General features: G+C 34.8%; 2 protein-coding genes across 6 annotated transcripts in view; one reads left to right on the top strand and one right to left on the bottom strand.

The window, feature by feature from the left end:
* Nucleotides 1-22,198, top strand: part of LOC128999381 (tubulin-specific chaperone E) — a 51,364-nt gene that overhangs the window by 2,859 nt on the left and 26,307 nt on the right. For both annotated transcript variants that reach the window (XM_054425857.1, XM_054425858.1), the window contains one exon: nt 8,002-8,066. The gene's annotated coding sequence lies outside the window, so the exon portion shown is untranslated. The remainder of the gene's footprint in view (nt 1-8,001; nt 8,067-22,198) is intronic.
* LOC128999382 (glycerol kinase) lies at nt 1,079-20,667 on the bottom strand. 4 transcript variants are annotated; one of them, XR_008491289.1, is made up of 11 exons: nt 20,632-20,667; nt 12,913-13,004; nt 10,974-11,232; nt 10,404-10,621; nt 9,033-9,142; nt 8,395-8,497; nt 7,653-7,763; nt 7,000-7,256; nt 6,451-6,652; nt 5,401-5,538; nt 1,079-2,411 (listed from the first exon to the last, which is right to left on the bottom strand). XR_008491289.1 is itself a non-coding variant. In XM_054425859.1 (11 exons), exons 2-11 carry the CDS (start codon nt 12,976-12,978, stop codon nt 2,344-2,346), a joined length of 1,536 nt encoding a protein of 511 aa, XP_054281834.1. In that variant the 5' UTR covers nt 12,979-13,004; nt 20,518-20,632; the 3' UTR covers nt 1,079-2,343. The 4 variants fall into 4 exon arrangements, 3 of the variants coding, with proteins under 3 accessions (XP_054281834.1, XP_054281836.1, XP_054281835.1); XM_054425859.1 differs by having other exon boundaries at nt 6,447-6,652; nt 20,518-20,632; XM_054425861.1 differs by lacking the exon at nt 6,451-6,652.

The raw sequence follows: 22,198 nt of genomic DNA, 5'->3' as shown, positions 1-22,198 counted from the left end.
TATAATTTTTCCAAAATTTACTGGGGGGGCCCCCACCCCCCAAAACCCCCCAGAGATTGTGGCCATGCTGGCCTAGAATTAGAATAACCCCCACACCCTTGATGGAATGGCCCCCTTCGAAAATTAGCCCTGGAACCGCCCTTGCGTCCACTGGTTTATATTAGACGACAATGGGCAGAGACGAGAGATACATGAGACTTTGTTTTCAATGGCAAGGTGGCGATAGCAGTTTTTAAGCGAGTCACAGTCAAAATCAATTAGAGAAGCTGTTTCATTAACATACCCATTCCACCTAAACCACATTGCCCTAAACAAAATTCTGAAACATTGTATCCACCAAAGCTTTTACAGTTGGATAACTTGAGTGAATGTAAAATTTTAGTAGAATCTTTCAACATAAATAATTCTATAAGAGAACAACAAATTACCTCAGATTGGAAGTATCGTTGGGAAAAGTCATATACATCTCAATAGATTACAATACGACCTACTCTGTGGCTCTACAGGTGACAGATTTCTGCAAATGTTAGCAGAAGAAATTTTACTTTTTACCAATGGTCAAGAATCTTTTGAGTGATCCATATGTTTCATTGCTGTTATATTACAAAAAGAAAAGATGTTAAGACAGGTGAAAGATATATTAGAAAATTAATTGGAAGAACCCTTGATAAATGGACTAATAAATTAATAAAATTAATAATTTAATAAATATTAGTAAGATATACCACCAATTTTGAAAATTATTACATTTTTAATAACGTAAATAAAAGTATCATTAAAACTTTGGGCCATTTTCTTAAAAAAAGATTGTGCCTCGTGTTAAGAATGACTGTAAAATGGCATTGGGACTTAGAAAATATCCACAGTTGTGAGGTGAAAGGGCGGCAAATTTAGGACTCAACCTACCTAGAAAAATGTGTATCTGCGGCCCAGACGGTGGAAAGAATTAAAAATCGGTCTTAGATGTGAACAAGCTTGCTTGAAGATGAGTCAGGAGCTATCAAGCTCCATCAGGAGACTTTAATTTAACAAACGACTCTCGTAAGAAAAAAATAAGGCTAAAGAGTAAAACTAAAAATAATAAATATGAGTATATTTTTATTTAAGAAATTGGCTACAGTACAAAATATTATTGGTTCATTTTGTAACAACTTAAAGGTCTTTGGGTAAAAAAGTATGTACATGGTTGTAAAGTAGATTTATTTTAAATCACTGCTTAGAAAACTTTATCAACAACCTTTAAACAAATTAAACATGTGCAAGAGTCTAAAGCTGGGTTTTCCTAGGCGTGGAAGCGGAGAGCAGAGAGAGGAACGCGGAGAGCGGAAAAGAAATTAACATGGTGTTCCGCTCCGCTTCTGGTAAAACAGTAACAATAAATTACCTAAGACAAGTGGAGTCTGCTCTCCGCGTTCCTCTCTCCGCTTCCGCGCCTAGGAAAACCTGACTTAACTTAATGTGTGTTGTCTGACTTTGCCATATCGTAACTCAGCTGTTTTACCTTAAAGCTCTCCTTTGCAAACTACTTGAAATCCATCAATTAGTTTGATTTGAAAGGTTAAATAATGGTCCTTCAGGTAAAATCAATGACTAGGCCTATTTGATACTGAAAGAGACATCCCATCTATATGGACCAGCTGTTATCAATTTTTTATTAAAAGATTATAGATGTGTGAGACAGTCACAGAATGTGCTATAGTCTAAGATTCTATTTTCTACTTTATATTTTTTGCTGACATAGGTGATAGGTCATATCAGTTGCTATAGCTCACAATAAGTCGTCCCTACGGTTTTACTTGGTATAAAAGTTTGTGTATTTGACAAATATTAGTAATCTGTCAGTGGCTCACATCAACTAAGAGAATTTTGATTTGATAACTAGTGATTAAAAAAGGGGATGGAATGACAGGTGTATCAAACATCAAAGATATAACTATCAATACCGGTATGTAAAATGTTTCTGAACTATACAAGACGTTCCGCCAAAATCTATTGCTGAAGTCGCTTGGTTTAAAATTTAAACCTTGTTTGGAACAGATAAAACTGTTAAAATATTCTGAGATAAAATTGTATGTTATTGTGTAAAATATTCCAAGGGGTATGTATTCTGTTCATAAAAATTTAAAAATTATAGAGAAAAAAAAATTATTTGCTGTAGGCTACAATTTTTTGCAATAAATGTGGTGTTGGTGTTCAGGACTTGCACACATTCATAATTTACCATTGCATAGGTTTTGAATTCAATTATTTTCGTGTTGATTCGATCGATAACTAAAATGCTACAGTTTATGGCAAAAGTTTTAATATCACTTAAAAAATTATCTTGTAATTTCCTTTTGGACTTTATGGTATATCCCAATGAAGACATCTCTCAACCGCCATCTTCCATTTGAAGTATCTGTTGTCTCGTTCTGCAAAAGAAGTCTTATTAGTTTTACTTATATGAAAAGCTTAATAAAGATTCAGAAAAAAATGTTTAAGAATAATGGCATTTGCACCATGCAGAACATCATGTAAGCAAATTTTTAAAGAATCGGGAGTAATGACTGTTCCGAGTTTAACAATTTTTTAAACACTTTTGATGGTAGAAGCAAATTAAAAATAAACGGTATCTCAGCATTCTGACACATACTTTCTCCCATAAGTTTGTCAACAACCTTTATCATGCGTAAGCGGTGAGATTAAATAAACGGAAATGGAATTTGTACAATTTTCTTCAGAATTTAAAGGACTATAACATACTAAATTTTTATCAAAATCGTTCGAGCCAATTTTGGGAAAATCTGATTTACCGTTATTTTATGGGGTTTTTATGGGAAAATAACATAATTTACAATAACTTTTGAACCGTAATGTTTACAGAGATAAGATTTGTACCATTTTGTTCAGAATATAAAGGACTATAATATACTAAATTTTTATCAAAATCGTTTGAACCATTTTAGGGAAAATCCTATTTTTCCGTTATTTTATGGGGTTTTAATGGGAAAATCTCCATTAAAAATCAAAATTTCTAAAAAATAAAAAAAAACTTTCAAAATTGTAAGGACCATAACATACTATGTTAAATCAAAACCAGATTTTTGTCTAAAATTCCATTTTTTGTTATTTTATGGGGTTTTTATGGGAAAATAACATAATTTACTATAACTTTTGAACCGTAATTTTTACAGAAACGGGATTTGTACCATTTTGTTCAGAATTGAAAGGGCTACAACATACAAAATTTTTATCAAAATCGTTCGAGCCATTTTTGAGAAAATCCAATTTTTCCAGTTTTTTATGGGGAAATCCCCATTAAAAATCAAAATTTCAAAAAAATTAAAAAAACGCCTGGAGATACCATGGATTAGAACCTACATACCAAATTTCATTGAAATCGGACCACAGGTGTAGTCTCTAGCTCTGTACACATCCAGACACACAGACACACACACACACAGACACACACACACACAGACATCACTTCGAAAACCACTTTTTTGGGTCCAGGGGGACCCAAAACGAATTTATCCACTCAAAACTCAAACTCGAAAATTTTGACGAAAACAATACTTTCTCCATATACTATGGTATTGGGGGAGAATGTAAAAATATGTAGTAAAAACATTGAACATAGGTATGATACTAGGTTTAAAACTATTTCTCAATATCCACGGCATCGTCTTTCACTAGTAAAAAAAACCCCGACATACATGGGCAAAAAACTATTTAATAAACTGTCTCAAGAATACAAGAACAAAATACAGTCCAAGCATTTCAAAAGCAGCATTGCTAATTTTCTTTTAAGAAAAACCTATTACAGTATAGATGAGTTCTGTACCAACTATATATAGATGATCCATCTGTAACTGTATATATAGATGATCCATATCTCATATTTCAGTTGCAACATAACAGGCTACTTTTACCCAGAGTAATTACTGAAAATGAGTAGTTTCCGTACTAGTGGAAGGCGGGTGATCATTATTACTATCCCCTCATCATAGAAGTTATAGGAGAATATATTAAGACATTCAATACTTGATGAAGTCATTACTTTCTAACTAGTGCTTGTACTTATTACTGGAACGGCTATCCATCTATATATACTGTACACAACCTGATCAGGTTGTGTAAAAAAAATTTGTTTTAACTAAATTTGTTAACTGATACATTTTGTTTATATCACTTTTATTTTTATAGTTTTAGTTTATTTTAGTCTTTTATAACTCCTAGTTTTGAGGTATTTTTGTATTTTGACAATGTCACCTGTTTTATAGCATTGCTATATTATGTAAACGTCATGTGACAATAAAGATTTATTTATTTACTTCATTTGAAGATCTAGGTAATGTTGACAAAGGCTATTATTTAAAGTTTGTTGTTGGAATGGGAAATTGTTTATCCTTGCAAAAAAAAAAAACTTTACATCATCAATTAGGTATTTACTCAGGGGAGGTATAGAAGAGGCTACGATGACAGCTGAGGGCTTCTTATTAGCTGAGGGAACGCCATTACCGTAACAAAACGTTCAACAGCCATCGGCCTCGGTGGTCTATTGGTAAGCGTGCCGGGCTGATATACTGTAGGTCCCGGGTTCGAATCCCGCTGGTAGCATTAACTTTTTGTCCAAAATTTTTTTATTAACAGCAAGTTTGGTTGGTTTGGTTTGGTTATTACTGTTTAATTTTATCATTAAGTCATTATAAAATTTTAATCGAGCAATTTCTAGTTTTATTTAATAAACAGAATTATTTTTCCGATTACTAAACTTTTGTTATATTATTTCTTTATCAGCAAGTTTGGTTAGTTCGGTTAGGTTATGATAGTTTAATTTTATAATTAAAAAATAGTAAAATTGAATTTGAGGCATTTATAATTTTATTTTATTAACAGAACTATTTTTGCGATTAGTAAACCTTCATTGCCAAAGTGCTCTCTACTACAGCGCTGTTCACGGAGGAATTTTGAACTAAATGTCTCATTTGTACCTTCCCTAAGTCAGACCCCATCAATTACACAACAATTAGAAAAGTCTGCTAATGCTGTGGACATTGGATGAGTGGACTCTTTCGGGTTAGCAAATATATTCATATAATTTTATAATTTATATAATCATATAATTTTCATGAATATTTCATATAAATGAAAATACTGTTTTCGACAAATTAATGGTAGTGCTGGCTTCTAGGGACCTTGAAAGGAAATTGAAAAGCCTTGTTCAAAACTGATTACTATAGTAGCTCCTATATTATGCTTGGTAGCTATGGTAGTCATAGTTACCAGGGTTCCTCCATCTATTTTACCTGTAGGGGAGTTTACTATTTACTCCCCTACAGAGTAATTCGCTTAAAGCGACAATTTAAATCAATCACAAACCAATATGATTTGAATACGTTTTATTGCAGTAATGAATACCTTCTTCAGTTATGACTGGGTTGAAGGTGTCATTAGGTGTTGGCTGTAGATGGTCCAAATCCCAAACTTTGACTCCATCTGCAAACCCAGCTGCCATTGCTGCTCCTAGCGCAGTAGTTTCTGCCATCTTTGGTCGTACTGAAAAAAATTAATTTTTAAAATAATTAATGGCAAAATTAATTATTTAGATTGAGCATTTTCTATCAAATGATAAAATAAGAACAGGATTTTGGATTCCATTATTTTTCCATTATCTTTTTTCTAAACCTCAACTAACTGTCCATCTCTATAGACAATTTTTCTGTAGTACAGTAATCTGAAGACGGTGAAGTAGGCCTACTGTTATGGTGGTAACTCATATAAGTAAGTTAGTGGTGATGGTGACAGCACTGATAATATAGTGCAGGCCAGAGGTCTATCAGCCCAATACACTACACTGACCTATATCATGTTTGGTTCATAGTTGGTAGTTTTTCATACCGTAGTTCATAATATTTGGTTTAGGTTTTGTTTACTTTTGCTAAAAATGACTATCTACACTAATTTCTGTTGGTATCCTATTGGTTGTAGCTGCTTCCATCATGTTATGTAATCTTAAGTCTTTTAAGAATGGAAAAACATGTTTTGGAGTCTTTATTGTGACTTAAGTGACAATTATGACCAGTCAGTTGTTTACATCAAATGGTTTATATACCTTTTTTTAAATTGTTGCTTTGCGGTAGTGAAAACTAGTTTTAGGGAAAAGTGTAATTGAATGCAAATTTATTCTCTGTGTCTGTGTATGTTTGTGAAAGAACTTTGATAACAATCTTCAATTGTAAAGATTATTTCGGATTCCTGGCATGGCATTTTGGTTCCTCTTATAAATCTAAACTAGTTGCCACCGCAGTAACCAAGAACCATTGTCTTCTTTTTTTACTTTTTGTAGGCCTGAAGTAAGTTAAACCTAAGAAGTGAAACTAGTTGCCGCCACAGCAACCGAGGACCACTTTTTGCAGGTGTTTAACATATTTTATTTTTACTGAGTAATGTTTCAGAACACCTACTGACTGGTATTCCACAAAGGTCTGATTGTAGTTGCATCAGTAAGTTGTTCCCTGTCATTCCTCCATCTACTTTCAGTTTTGTTAGAGGAATGCCGCAGTCCTTGTTCATAGCGTCCAGAATGTCTCTGGTTTGATAACAGATGGCCTCTAGTGTTGCACGGATGATGTGGCCTTGTTGAGTGTCCTCTGTGATACCTACCAATGTCCTGAAACAGACCATTTAGACAAACCCTTTGGCTTCTCTCATACATAGATGGTCAGGGTACTGTAGTTAAAATATACATTTTATCTAACAGTAGTTCTACAATTAGAAAGGTTTGTTCTGTGGTATCATTCAGTCTTATTACTAGCAGCTGACTGAAACTTCATAGTTAGTCCCAATCTTGTGTCAGTGATTCCAATAAATTTAATGTTCATCATACTGCCTTCAAGCTTGGCAAACAATTCATTGATGTGATATGATCTTCGGGAAAGACCTTTGAATTCTATTTGTTGCCAAGGCTTTCAATTTTACACCCAAAAAAACATTGAAAAGTACAAAAAGTTAGTTTACCCTCTAGCATCTTGCTGCCAGTAAGGAGCGTACAGTCCAGAGAAGGCTGGGACGAAGTATAGGTCACCGGTGTGCATGACTCTGCTTGCTACGTTCTCCACCTCCTTCACATTCTCAATCAACTCCAGGTTGTCTCGGAGCCAGTTGATAGCAGCACCTGCCACTGCGACGGAACCTTCCAAGGCGTAAGCTACAGGCGCTGACTTGCCCAGCTTCCAGGCGACAGTTGTTAGCAGGCCGTGTGTTGATTCTACTTTCTGAAAAATAAAGAATGTCAAATTGCTAGTAATTAGTTTGTTTTTACATTTAGAGGTCTTATTTTTTAGAAATTATCACGTTGACAGCAAAAACCCAAAGTTGGGCACCAGGATGGTAAACTGGATCTCCAGTACTGGAGTTCTGCTTTCTAGACACAGTTAAACCCAACTCATTGCAGGAGCTTGACATTGCCACTTCTTATCATTCTGTGAATTAATGCCATATGGACAAGACCTTGGCCAAAACCTACCACTGTGATGGACAAAAAAATTTATAAAATACTGAAATACAATCAAATGCCTCGCCCAAAGACAGTCATTCGCTTAGGGCTATTTGTTTCAACTGCACTTTTAGACCTGGTTCAACCCCAAGCAGTAATCTTACAGTTTGCTTACTTCAATTCCTGTGTTGTACAGCAGGAAGCAGCCAGTCCCGTAGGTGCTCTTAGCTTGACCTGCGTTTAGACATCTTTGACCGAGCAATGCGGCTTGTTGATCACCCAGACACTGAGGACAATAAGGTTTAGTTAGGAACTCTATCATCTTCTTCATCGTTGTTAGGTTAAAGTTTGTGATTCTGACAAATAAAACAGCTAGTCTTTTCTTTGCCCAGCAGTTAGTTTAATATCCAGCAATTTATGTTAATTGCAAAATATTAAACACCGAACCAAACATTTAACCAATACTGGGATGTAAAACATTATTTGAATTTTGCTATAAAAATTAATTACCTGCTTCTTTTCAGGCATGAAAAAATACTCCACTGAGAATAAGACTTGAATTCCACTTAGATATTTTGATCTACTTTTGGTAAGTAAGACTGAATAGATTTTCTTTATTGTTTCTTATATTTTTTCATCCCTAGGTCTACATACTCAATGTCTAATCAAAGCATTGAATGCCAAATCATCTTAATCCTTAATATTAAGGATTCTTAAAAAAGAGTTGTGAGTGTCCCCCAGGGATGGATTCAGAAAAATTTGTAGGTGAGTAGACACAATCGTGGGAAAAAATGGGGGGAATGAAAAAAAGTCTTTCATTGGCCTTGTGACAAAAGGAGAATCAATGCACTATAAAATTATAACGTTTTCATTGGGTTTTAAAAGTGGAAAATCAGTAAGAGAAACTTTATACTCACACCAGAAATGGGAGTTCCTTTCAGCGGGCCCTCGGATACATAACCGTATATTTCTGAGGAACTTACAATTTTTGGCAGAATTTTTGTGGGGATGTTAAAAAACCTGAAAACAACAATGTTTGGAATAATTGAAGGTATTATTTGCTTTGCACCTATAACTGCAATTATTTAACCTTTCAGTATATTAAATAATCAATTTCTCAATTCAGCTAAGTTTATTTTTATTCTAAAACTATCATCAACTCTAAGTCAATTTATGCCCATGTGAACATCCCTAGTGCAACTTCTAAGAAAACATGACCTCAAAGCAACACAATTTGACCAGATGCAGAGCAGTGTGATTCTGATCTTGTGTAGGTCTTTCAGTTTTGTCACCCCCATTTGTATAGCCCCAGTGACACTGCATTTGAACACAATTCCCTAGAGCGACTGTACACGACTAGAGGTAATCGCATGCTATCCCACCAATGTCACGCATCAGTAGCGGGAGCACCAAAGTCATGTCTGTATTTACCAGGCTTAACATGGGAATGTCTAGTTCTATCCGTAGTCAATAGTAAAAGCCATTTGTCCTTGGTCAGATTTGAATCCAGCCCTTAAAAGATAGGTAGTATGTTATAAATACAAAACATATCTACCTGCACAACAGAGGGTCCCATTTCATGGTGTTAATATTCATCAAGAGAGTCCTCGATGCATTGGATACATCAGTTACATGGACCCCTCCCTCTGGCCCCCCCGTCAGGTTCTGTAAATTGTAATCACTGTCAAGAAAATATTTAGGTAAAAGTAACTGCTGATACTTCCAATGCACAATGGTTTTTAAACCTTATCCTACTAATATTAAGTGAGAAGGTTTGGATGGATGAATGTTTGTGATGTGTGTGACAAGTAAACGCGAAAAATAGTAAACCGACAGAGTTGAAATTTGGTATGATGATAGCTCACATTCCGGATTAACATATAGATATGTTCTTATCTCAAAAATACCAGACCTAGACTTTACATATAGATTTCTGCCAGGTATAACAAGACGTATGATCCTTTTGCAATGAACATGTCTGGAGAAAAAGAATGTGCCTTTTGTGAATATGAATTCATCTGGTTGATTAAGTTAAAAAACCAAAAACCTCAAACTCTGCTCTCTCAACTCTGACTTTACAACTGTAAAGCCAAGGCACACAGGTGTTTATTTCAAGGCAGCAATTTCATCGGCCAATCTGTTCCCAAAATAGATGGGAATGGAAGCAAGCACACAGGCGATCAAGAATCGTGTCAATATAAAATGGCACAGATTTGTAGGCGAGACGATAGTCTGCCGGCCATGTGTAACATACAGGTTGTTGCTTGTCCGTGCACTGGGTCGACTGAATAATCAACCAGTTTCTAGCTATTGAATAACTTTAGAATATATTGTAGCCTACGCTACAATACTGACTTCCCTCAGAGCTACTGACAGTCTTTCCTCTGATGGGATAGATAATCGCATTGATGTTATTTTGTAAGTTAACCGTTGGCTAACAATCAATCAAACATTATTAAAACTTTCAACAGACATTCTGTAGTAGTTAAAAAACTTTTTTCTGTTCACGTAAACAAGTGTAGTCCAGTTAATGAAACTGCCCATTTAAAAGTCTCTGACTTATAATAGGATGGACCGAATACTTTTGTTGTCTTCTTTTGTTCCTTGCTTGAAGTAGTAAAGCACAAACACAAGTTTATTCAACAAAGTCCATTGTACTTTACAATACATGTATTTGTAAACCACAACATGGACGCAATAGTCGACAAAACCCATTCCTTAATCAAAAAGTTGCTCAAGTGAATGCCTACACGTAAGCAAAAGGCGATTTTTAATCGGCCGATATTTTAATTGTCTATTCGAAAAATCGTCTGTGTGCACTTAGCCTACAAGATTTCATTTATCTTTTTCTTACATTTTACTTTAGATTCAACTTATACAGTTTTTTGTTTGATGAGTTAGTGTTTGAAGGTTAAAAGCTACTTACCCAAATTAACCAAGAGTCTATTGTACCAAAGAGACAGTTGTTTTCCGCCAATGCTGTTTGGACTTTAGGTATGTTTTCTATTAGCCACCGAAGTTTCAAGGCACTGAAATACGGATTTAAAGGGAGACCAGTCAATGCCTTTAAGTAATTCTTGTTCTTGTTGGCTTTTTGTTGCAATAACCGATCAACGATAGAATGTGTTCGAATGTCAGACCAAACTGAAACAAAAAAAAGAATATATACCACTTATGGTAAGAATAAGGTAAATTGTATGATAAAAAAAGGCATTAGCCAATTTTAGAGGGGGTTCAGCGCAACTATCTGTGAAAGTTCATTCACTTTGTGATATATTGTAAAAACCAATCCTGCAACATTCCTTTCTCTCTAGCTTGAACAAGGTAATCTTGAACTGATAAGCATGAGGTTTATCAGAACAAGCCAATAACTACGTAGGCTCAGCTTGAAAGACAATGTCAGGTGTTTGCCATTAAAACCTTTTTAACGATTGTAATAATTAATAGAGAAAAAAATAGGCTCATAGGCAAACAAAATAAGAGAAATACAGTTTACCTATAGCATTGTAGAGAGGTTCTCCTGTGGTTCTGTCCCACACTACTGTGGTTTCTCTCTGGTTGGTTACTCCAATGGCAGAAATGTCCTCAGGGTTGATTTGTTGTTCATGTAATGTCTTGGCTGTCTCGTTCATACACTCCTTCACTATCCTGAGTATTTCCATGGGGTCTTGCTCGACCCACCCTTCTTGCGGACAGGTCAGTTTCAGGGGAGCCTGGTGCGAGGCCAATAGACGAGACGTTTGCGAAGAAAACACCTGAAGAAGAAAACTGCAAATTCAAACACTTTCTGAAAATTGAATATTAATATTGTTTTTGAATTTTCAAGAAATATTTGTGATACTTGATATGGAATTGTCGAATTAGTTCTGGGCAAGATAGGCTCAGAGTTTGATCAAATGTGAAGAAGAGGACAATGAAATCTCGATTTTAACATTTTGAAAAGTTAGCCTCCTTTTGCCTCAATGAAGAGTATAATAATATTGATCTGGCATCTTTTTCTAACAAGCTGTAAATTAGGTTGGCTTGGAGTTAGGAGTAGTTTGGATTGAAAGATAATAGATGTTCAATTCTATGAAGTAAATGAACTCATCGTATCCCACACCACCCTATATATAGGAAAAAAGTAATCAAACCGAAAAATGAATGAATTAACTGAATTGATCTTCATACTTTAAAATGCAGAACTATTTTGCTGGTTCTTGACCAAAAAATGTAATTTGATTTCTTACCCTGACCTTATGTAAGGTTGTGTTTAGAATGCTCTTAAGGTTATTTTCCAACCTCATGATTTTTAATGGTTTGAGAACCAATTTAAATAGCCCAACAAAAAATTAAAGTAAGATCTCAGAAAATTCCAAAAATTTAATCCTTTGTGGTGAGTAAAACCCACCCTGTTATCCATTTATAACTAACCAATGAAACTTATTTTTCAGAAGTATTAAAATTAATCTTCAGAAAAAGTTGAACACAGTTCATAAAGCAGTGACGTAGCCAGGATTTCAAAATGGGGGGGAATCGACCGATCAGGCCCAAGTAAAAAGGGGGGGAGGGTTTTAGCTCTCCTGGCATTGAAAATAATCAACCCCAACGTCAATCCAGTATTATTATATAACTATTATTATATAATTTTACGTTTAATTTAACAAAAAATATTATATTTAGGACCAGAAGGGGGGGGGTCTGGACCCCCAGGACCCCCCCTGGCTACGTCACTGCATAAAGTTTGAGATGACTTTAAATTGGGTTAAAAAAACTCCTATTATTGCTTACACCTCTTAGAGATCTACAAAAAACTGAAAACTAAATTTTGGCCCTAAACACTTCTGTTTGGCAATTTGTGACCAGTCTACAAAAGGGATTTTGTTTTCATTACTTTTATAATATTGTCAACACGTCAATAAAGAGAGAAGTAAACATTAAAGTATGTAAACATTTGCTTATCATCTCTTGTCAATTGTCTAGGTTTCCCTCAACCAGCCTAATTACTTCCTTTGATTTAAAACTTTCACTATATCTGTACTACTTTCATGTCTATTGACCAAAGTATTGATTTCCACCAAAAAATGTTGTAGACTACATTGAAAGCATAGAGTTTTCATATCTTACTTAATGTGGTAGAAACATTGTCAATACAATACTTTTAGTAAATTGAGGTTTGAATTTTACAGGGGACATATAAAATGGTACATGAATATCTTTCAGGAAAACTACTTTCAAATCTGTTGCACCATAATGTTCCAGGAAATTCCAGGGTTTATTCAAGATTTTCTGCCTTTCCGTACCGTACCACACTTGATTATTTATGTATATAACGAACTACTTTCATCAAACTTCGTAGATGATTTTTGATCTTCAAAATTTGTTTAACCTCTTTGTTAGGGAGTTTTTAGCTGTTTCATATCTAAGATAAAATAATTACTTAGCCAAGCTTATACCAGAAAGCGAGCACTGCTGGTCCCCTCATCTATGGCCGCCACCAGGGGACCGTGGGCTCCCTTCATGGTAATGATCTCTTCTGGAGCGCTACCTGTAGCAGACATGATGTACTTAGTCTATCGAACAATGCCACTGTAGTTCTTAGTTTATTATACAACCGTAAAATATTATCTGTTTCATATGCTGTTCACCCGCACTGGCATGATTAGTCTATGAACAACTGCACTGGAATACTTCTGGTTGTAGTAACTGAATGAACTGAAACACAATTACGCCACACACCACAATCATAATCAGCTGGAAGTCTACCCTGCTCTGGCTTTGTCACTACTATCCTAATTACACACAAGATAACAACAGTTTTGTTTGAATCACTCTTGATACAGAGGTTGAACTTATCAGGCGACTGACTGACCTTTGATTTTGAGGTTCATTTAGTATTTCTTAAGCTATGTTTGGTTAGTTATCAGTATCGTTTGTAAAGGTGTAGGTGTTATTGATTTGTATATTTTTCTATAGGCATTGTTCTGGACGAATGGATTGTAGTGGATTAGTTTTATCGTGTTACTTGTTGAAAACTGATTGTATCAATGGAAATTTGTTAACGCAGAAAGGAACAGAGGTTTACCATTTATTTACAGTAGGATCCCTATACAGTGGTGGGCATGGGACTTTCGATATTGGTTGTGTGATCTGGCAGTATTCGGTACACATACAGTACAGATTTCTAACTACTTCTATATAATAAAACTACAAATTACAACTATATACATTACATCCTTAGGATTATGAATGTGATTCTAAAGTTGTCCACAGCTTCATATTTTTGTCTTAGGAGATTAATATTACTCTAACATGGTATGTTGTCTGGTGCTCAGATTAAAGCTTAAGTACTTGAACCATTCAACTTCACTCCTGACACAAGCTTTAGAATGGTTACCCATATTTAGACCATCAACTTCCAAGCTTTTTTGGGGAACCATTATTGCAGGTAGCAGGCTCATAATTCTCATCCAAATATATCCTGATATAAAATTTAATCCTACCTAAAAATTTTTAATAACAACTATTTATACGTTGAACAACCCTAGTTTGAAGCATAAATCAAATGTTGTTTGTGATATTTAAACTATGAATGTACTGAAAACATTGCAAACTTTACTGCCTGTTTGTTGTTGATATTCTGGTACACGTCTGGTCGCTCCCTGAAAACCCTTTCAGCGAAGAATACATTTTAAAGTGTTCAGTGTTAAATCTCTTCCTGCGACCCATAGCTTGTTAAAAAAGTTATAGACCCCATACAAAGGCTTCTATATTTTTTCTTCTCGTATAAACTAAATTCTTGCGGTAGCCCATGAGCTAAGATTTTTAAAATTAAGTCAACTACAACCCAATTATTGCTTCCAACTCTTTTCTAGTGAGTCATAGGTCATAGTTTGGCAGGGTACGGCCCTTGAGGGAACCATTTCGGTATTTGCCTAAGTGAGGAAAAAATTGTACAAAACTTTTCTTCTCAGAAGGGCAGTCTGCTATCCAGACCTCCCGAATGTAAGGTGGCATCATCACCATGATGCTACCTCACTCAGTCAGATTAATATATCAATACAGAAATACTTAATACTAAGTACAGATACATAAGTTACTTAAGAAGATACTAAATACATGAGATACTAATATTAGATTCTACACTACTCATTAAAGTAATCCTAAAATATCTATCCTTATTCATAGCTTGTTTTCCTCTTTTTCCTTTTGCTGCTCTGTAAGACTTTAAGTCCAGTTCCCTCAATAGATATTTCTCAATCGTACCCTTAAAGTTCTGAATTCCAGTTTGTGTAGTCACCTTATTTTAGGATAGTTTCTCTTCTTCTCTTCTTCTGACTTTCCACATTGTGTCATAATATTGGCTGATTTGTCTAAGTAATTAAGTAATTACTTAAGTACTTGATTAAGTAATTATCTGTACATGATCCACCCACTACAATATCAGATCCTCCAACCATCCATGAACTTCCTTGTTTAATTGGGGAACTGGAGCCTTCAATTTGTTAACTGTAATGGTAAATATTCATTGACTGTCAAGCACTCCTTCCAAGACTCTTCTACTGATCACTGTTAGGATAGAGCAATTATTCATGACATCCTCTTCAGTCCATAATATTTTCCTGACACATATTTTTCTAAAAATAAAAAAACAGTTTTTTTCTCAACAGAAATATTACATAATTATTGTAGGTAATGTGTATACTTTAAATCCACTTGTTATTTTACTGTTGAAACTGAATTCATCAACCTGGACCAGTATGCCCCTCATAATACTGCTAACTCCGTCAAGCAAAAGCTTAGTAGTTCCCATGTCTTAATAATATTTCACATATTCAATGTTTGCTCTCTTTGTCCGACACGGGTGTAGGCACATGGACCAGGCTGTAATCCTCCTAATCACGGTCGGTTGACCTGTCAGTTCTAGGTTGGTGTCAAACGCTTCCGCATCATACCGTGCATATCCGAACTGTTCACGGCAAATGGTTAGCTCTATTGCCGTCGCTGTCAAAACGTATTGTTTGTAGGTTAAATTTAAATTTAATTTAACTGTCATAACCTAACCAAACAAACCAAACTTGCTGATAATGAAAAATCAACTGATGATTTACTAATCAAAAAATAGTTCTGTTTATAAATAAAATTATAAATGCCTAAAATTAATTTTTATAATTTTTAAATTATAAAATCAAACTATCATAACCTAACCAAACCAACCAAACTTGCTGATAGTGACAAAATCGAATAAAGGTCTACTAATCAAAAAATAGTTTTGATCATAAATGTCTTAAATTCGAACAAAAGATGTACAGTTAAGAAGTAATCGCATTCTCAGTGAAATCTTGGACAAAAACGCCTCCGGTGGGATTCAGAATTCTCGATTCCCCACCCCTCCTCCGGTGACCACTACCCTCAGGCCGTAAATCAGGTGATTAACCCAAACAAAGATCTGGGCCGCTGTCCGTCTCCCGTCCGACCCACCCAAATTGGTCCCATAAGTCACCAGTAGACTGCTAACTATATTTTGACAAATGCTGATCTAGACACCCTGAAGAAGGGAGGATGGATTCTTGGGGAAATGGAGAAATGAACTTGCCTTGTGATTTATTTCCCTTTGCTTGTCACTTGCGTCACAGAAAACATACTGTGTACTATAACCCAGAATGCCAACCGCATGGTAAAAGCGTTAAGTACTTAGAGAGAGCTTTGCCTGTCAATTCGTAGGCAGCGCCACGAGCATACAATGCACCAGCATAGCAACACTGGTGGCGCTGCCTACGAATTGAGAGGCAAAGCTCTCTCCGAGTACTTTACGCTTTTTACCATGCGGTTAGCATTCTGGGTTATAGTAGTATGTTTTCTGTGCTTGCGTTGTTTGCATTTCTGACTTGGAGTGGAGATTGTTTTTTTAATGTACCCTCATTTATTTAATTTTTATCTTTTATTTGTATTGTTGAATATGTTATTGATTTTTCTCCCTTATAAATCACATTATGAAAACAACATGTTTCTTAAACGTACTATCTTCTAGTGTTTCTTTTATTCCATAAAACATTTTTTCCCTACAACAAAATTTGTTACACAAAATTTCTTGGATTCCTGAAAATTTGAAACAGCAACACGATCAAGAGTATGTTAATTTGATCCTGGATTTGAGCAAGTGGTACACTATTAAAGTTTATCTTGATACAGCAGATTTTCACTTAGGCTGTAGTTGGCCTACTTCTGAGGGCTCGGTTTTTTTTTTTTTTTGTCCTAGGATGCTAGGCACGAGCTTGGGATTGTTTTCACATTACTTCAGGCTAGACCTAGGGGTTGCGGCATTATCACTTAGATAAAATCCATTGGTGACTTGGCGGGGATCGAACCCGGGACCCCAGGGACTGAAGTCCCGCGCTCTAACCACTACGCCAGCTCGCTCCCCCAGGTTCGGTTTAAGGGAGGAAACTACAGTGTTTCAAGACCTATTTCTAAAAAAACTGGTTGACATTGCAATTTCATTAAAAAGGTCTAACAAATACTGGTACGGTACTATTGTATGCTGTTTTACAGTTACCATAACACCAAACACCATAGTGTCCGTGGAGTAGAGCAAGGCCCCACTAGAAAAACAGGCCACGCTGCAGTGCGGGCAGCGTAACACTACATCACAGTGTTGGATAGCTGTACTAAAACCTTTGCCGTTAAAATTCTGACAAGCAGCAAGCTTATTTACCTAAAACATATGGGATATGGCAGGGAATCTATCCACAAGTGTGACATCATGGATCCTGCAGCATGGCCTGTTTTTTCTAGTGGGGCCTTGAGTAGAGCCACTATAAGGGTAGTGGGGAATGGAGAAGAGAGGTCACAGCTCCTGGTTGGCTTTAGTTCTACCAGTTGGTAGGCCTACTTCAAGTTATATAAACCAAGCAATGTGTACACTAAGTGCTTTATTCTAGTTATTGAGGTACCAACACCATGAACCTAATCTACCGGGAGCTTTAACCCCTACTCTACATCCCCCAACCCCCAACATCACTTCTTTCCCATTCCCTCAGAGTCAATTTTAAGAAGAACTATTAGAAATGTTTCTTGTCAAAAATTTGCAAATAACAGTTAACTTTTTTGATAGTAAAGTGAATTTTTTATAGAGAGATACAAACAGCTTTGGGAGGTTATTATTCCTCTTCCTCCCCCCTGAGTCAAACTCCAGGGGGTCAGGTTACCCTACTTATTCGCTAGTGCATTGTATTGGCTATGAATGTTAGACTTTGGTCCCGAGGCAGTAAGTTTTCTGCCAACAATCAGCTGATTAATGACTGATGACACATCATCTCAGGTCATGTTCGTCATTTTGATATTGTCATCATTACCAGTCACAATTTGTATCATTCAAACTCCACAGCATAGCTAAAGTGTATTTTTTCAAAGCAACAATGATTTTATCTTCCCTCTATGTTAAGATGTGACTATAGCTTTATACAGTAATATTATTTGGAAAAGTTAGTTGTAAAATGATTTTGTTAGTTGTTGTTTGTTAGTGTTGATTTAAGTGTACCAGTATTTATCAAATTTAAAATAAACATCTCTAACACCCAAGTTTTCTAAGGAAATGCTAAAGGAATAAACATTATTTTAACTCACACATTGAATAAGATAAACACCTCTGAGTTTCTTGTTTATTCTGTATACACAAATATTTCAGTGTTTAACGATTATTTTAAGAAATTACTGAATTTAGAAAAACTAAATTCATATTTTTAATTTTTAGTATAAAATGTTAGTACCGGGGGGCCGAGCCTTGCTCGGTTGTAGTTAATTGGGCTTAATACAGTAGTTGAAATTTAAAAAATATATATTGTAAATAAACATTTTATAATTAACGAAAAGCATTTTTATTACAAACCATATACAGAAATTTGATTGCTGAAATAATAACAACTCTGTAATGTAAAAGCATGCAATTAAACAAAAATAAGATACATTTATATGATCTTGCTTTAAGTGTAAGTGCTACTCACACAGAATTTTTCTCCTCTATAGTCATTGAAACCTGTTGCTCAACTTTTACTGTCACTAAAGACAGCAGATTAAAATATGATACAAACAAAATCATATTAGTTTCAAAATGGCTTGTGACAACGGCTTTTCGCTTTTTTGATACAACTTCTAAAGAAATTGAGAGACTGTCTGTTTTTTTTTTCATTGGGATGTAGCATACAGTACTTTAATATAAAAAAAAATAGTTTTATGCCAATTAAAACCCCCAGAATTAATTAGTGTACTTGGAATGCCTCAGTACTTCGGGGATTACGTTTTGGTAGGAGAGGGCTAAGTAAAATAATCAGTATTCGATCAGAACTATTTCCCCCTATATCAAGTTAATCATCAGTGAAATATTAATCTTTGCTCAATAGTAAGAACTCATGTTTTCCCCTTTTTATTATTTTTTTTCTCTGTAACCAATAACTGTACAAAAACACTTCAATAAACCAAATAATTGTTTTTAAGCTCTTAAAAATGGTTCTGAGAGAAATTATTTGGAAAGTTTTATGTTTTGGTGATGAAAAATGAGAAAAACTAACTTTTACCCCTGGACATAAGACCCTGTCCATGTTCCGATCATGCTGGTTTGCGAACTTGTTCGAATAGACTTAGGTTTATCCATTTTTACAAATTTCATCTGAATTGGATTATTTTTGCTAGTTATTGTGCTCACGGACACTATATGAATTTGAACGGACTGTGTTTTTGGCGTCTAGGGACATCAAAACAAAGAAGTAAATTTGTCCCAGATCCAGGTCTTACTATGAGACCCACGTTAATACTTATTCCCTGTATAGGAATTTCGCTAAAAGTAGGCATAAGGGCGGCTATGGGTATGGTAGAGAGAGACCGTATTAAATAATAAAATGTAATTTTTATAATCACGATAAATACTTATATCTAAAAATATTAAGAAAGCTCAGAATACCTAAAATATACCTTGGCCAGGAAAATTAATAGAAAAGGGTCAGGGAAGGTCACGGAAAGTCAGGGAATTCACTAAAGATACATTTGTGGGAACCCTGTTAAAACATGTTTTATGATTTAAAGTTCAAGTAAATAATATCTGTTAATCTTTGCGTAGCCCCTACTAAATTTGTATATTTATTGTATATGTTTGGTATGTTGTATACTGTTTTTATATCCTTCAGCAAATCAAAGGTAAAATTCTAAGTCACAATGAGGCTTATTATGATGGGGAAAATTAAATTTATTGTAAAAATAGGTAAATTCAAATAACCAATTTCAATTTAATTGCCCTTTGGTAAGTTAATTGTTTTTAATTTTCATGTTTAAATATTAAAATAATTTGTTTTGTGCACAATGTTTTATTTTATTTTAGTTAGCATTCCAAATCCGTAATAGTGTGGTTATATAGGTAGTCAAATTAGTGGTTCCATTCTATTCGGCATGTAGAAAACCTTTGAAAACGACATACAACAAGTCATTATTAAAATATTGTTAGGGACTCATCGGATCTTGATTTCTATTGGTAAAACAAAGTTAAAATCAAAGTTTCATCTCTGTACTCTTTTTTTCATTTTTCCTGTAATATATAGATTGTTTTTACTTTTGGTTTATTTCGATTAATAACAAGTGTTGTTTTTAAAAGTAAATCGTTTCTGAAAATCGCATGCTCAGTAGAAGGTTTTTATTGATTTTTTATTCATTAAACCATAAAGAACTATATTTTATTGTTTACTCAATATTTTATTGTTTGAATCGTTGAAAAATCTATAAACGAAAATACAATAAAAACGATACGGTAACAAACGTAAATGAACACCAAAAGCACAATAGTGTTGTACGCAATAACCATAGAAAACTAAGTATAACTATATTGGATAACGTACTAATCTTGGGTAACAATTTAATGCCGAAAGAAGTCCTAGCTACAATGTAAACAAATAGGTTTACACTTGTTTAGCACAAAAAGATTTTACATGTAAACATATACTTTTAAAATCCTATAAGTTTAAATCTATATAAACTTGGCAGAAACATTATTTACTACACACATACACATTACTAACCTTAAAATAGGTTTTTAGACATAGTTTAACTTTTCACTTTTTGAGACAGAGAGAGTGTCGATCTGCGCCCAAATTTGACTTGGCCAAGCCAGTGTTTGTTGTGTACTTGCTTACCTTGGGAGAGTAGGACTGCCGCGTCGCGCGTGGGGTATAAAATATCACTGACTAGCGGTCAACGTCGTCACTCGTCAGATTATCGTATAGCCACGGGGAAATTATCGTATTCTTTTACACAATTATGGTACCGATTTATCCGTATGAATGAAATGAAAGTATCGCGTTTACGTTGATTGAAACTTGTTTGGTTTGTCATGTTTTTGTAGTGAAACCAAAACAAGTTTATTCGCGAATTTCTCTGTAGCTATAAACCATTTATGATTATCTTATTTATTCAGCATTGCCTCCAGGATTGATTTATGACAAAATAAATAGGTTTACGTACCTTACGTCGTCAATACTTTTTTAGTCTCGGGCAGTTTCATTATCAATTATGCTCTGTAATTCTTTTTCATTGTTCTCATGCATTGCTTTTGAGTGCCTACACATTCATTACGCTAAATTACTTTTGATCTCTGAGGGTAAAGTGTGTTTGTTGTTTTAATGCGATTTTACTACACATTATGGCCGCTACCTCCGCTAGCGTCACACGTAGATGCTGACAGATCAACACAATGAACCACGTATCTCTAGTTCTCACGACATGCTTTTATTACGTTGCAATGTACATAGTATAATTTTATTGCCATTCGCACGTTTAATAAACTATTGTTTCATAGTACTGTGTTGTTTTTTTTCCATTGGCACAAATGACAAAACATAAAATCAAATTCTTTGCCATTGACATTTTACAGATCAGAGTAAAAAATCAGAACTGGGTTTGTTGTAATTTTTTTATAAAAATAAAATAGGTTAAAATTAAGTTTATACACTGAATGAAATACAAGTTTCTAAAAATTAAAATATCAAATATCCTAAATAGTTTAAATTAAACAAATCGGAAATATACCCCAGAAATATCAGCAAGTTAAGTGTGTGTTATAAAGTTATCACAGCTTGAACAAGCAACTTCTTAATAATTCTAAGATGTATTTTTAAAAGCCAGTCGTCCATTAAAATGCTCAACCAAGATACAGCTCCGTTACGAAAAAAATCACCAATAATCGTGTGTCCCTTATAAAAAAAATACTTACACATTACACGAGGGCAGAACGATGAGTGATTTTAAAATGACGAAGTTTTAGTCACTGCAGTTTTTTTTTGTGAAGTGTGTGATATTGTTTACGCTGGAGCAATAATTCCTATTGCATATTTCCCCATCCCAACATCACCTGAGTTACCCCCTCAGCGGTTATATTACTTCCCCCCTATATCGGCCACCAGTCGTCCATTACTACGTTTATAATTGACTGGTTTAATAGTTCAAGTTTACCTGATTGATTCCTGGTATTCCCTGTTAGTTTTCTGTAATATTTTCCTTGCTCCTAAAGATATCATTCTTAGTTTGTATCGTTGATGTGTTTCATATTTGACTACTCTAAACACTAGTAGTTATGACCATTGGGTTTCCCCGGCGCTGTCCAGTTTACGTGTAGGCCTACAAGACTTTTTATGTTCAAGGCTTCTTCCTACCTAATCCTGAAGATGGGGTCAGATTCTATGTTTCGAAAATCACATTAAAGTT

The sequence above is a fragment of the Macrosteles quadrilineatus genome, unplaced genomic scaffold, assembly GCF_028750875.1.
Source record: "Macrosteles quadrilineatus isolate MER2022 unplaced genomic scaffold, UCM_ALF_1.0 Scaffold_8__2_contigs__length_117827958, whole genome shotgun sequence".
In the NCBI taxonomy this organism is placed as follows: Eukaryota; Metazoa; Arthropoda; class Insecta; order Hemiptera; family Cicadellidae; genus Macrosteles; species Macrosteles quadrilineatus.
The sequence above is the reverse complement of the archived record's forward strand: the minus strand, read 5'-3'. Positions and strand labels throughout refer to the sequence as shown.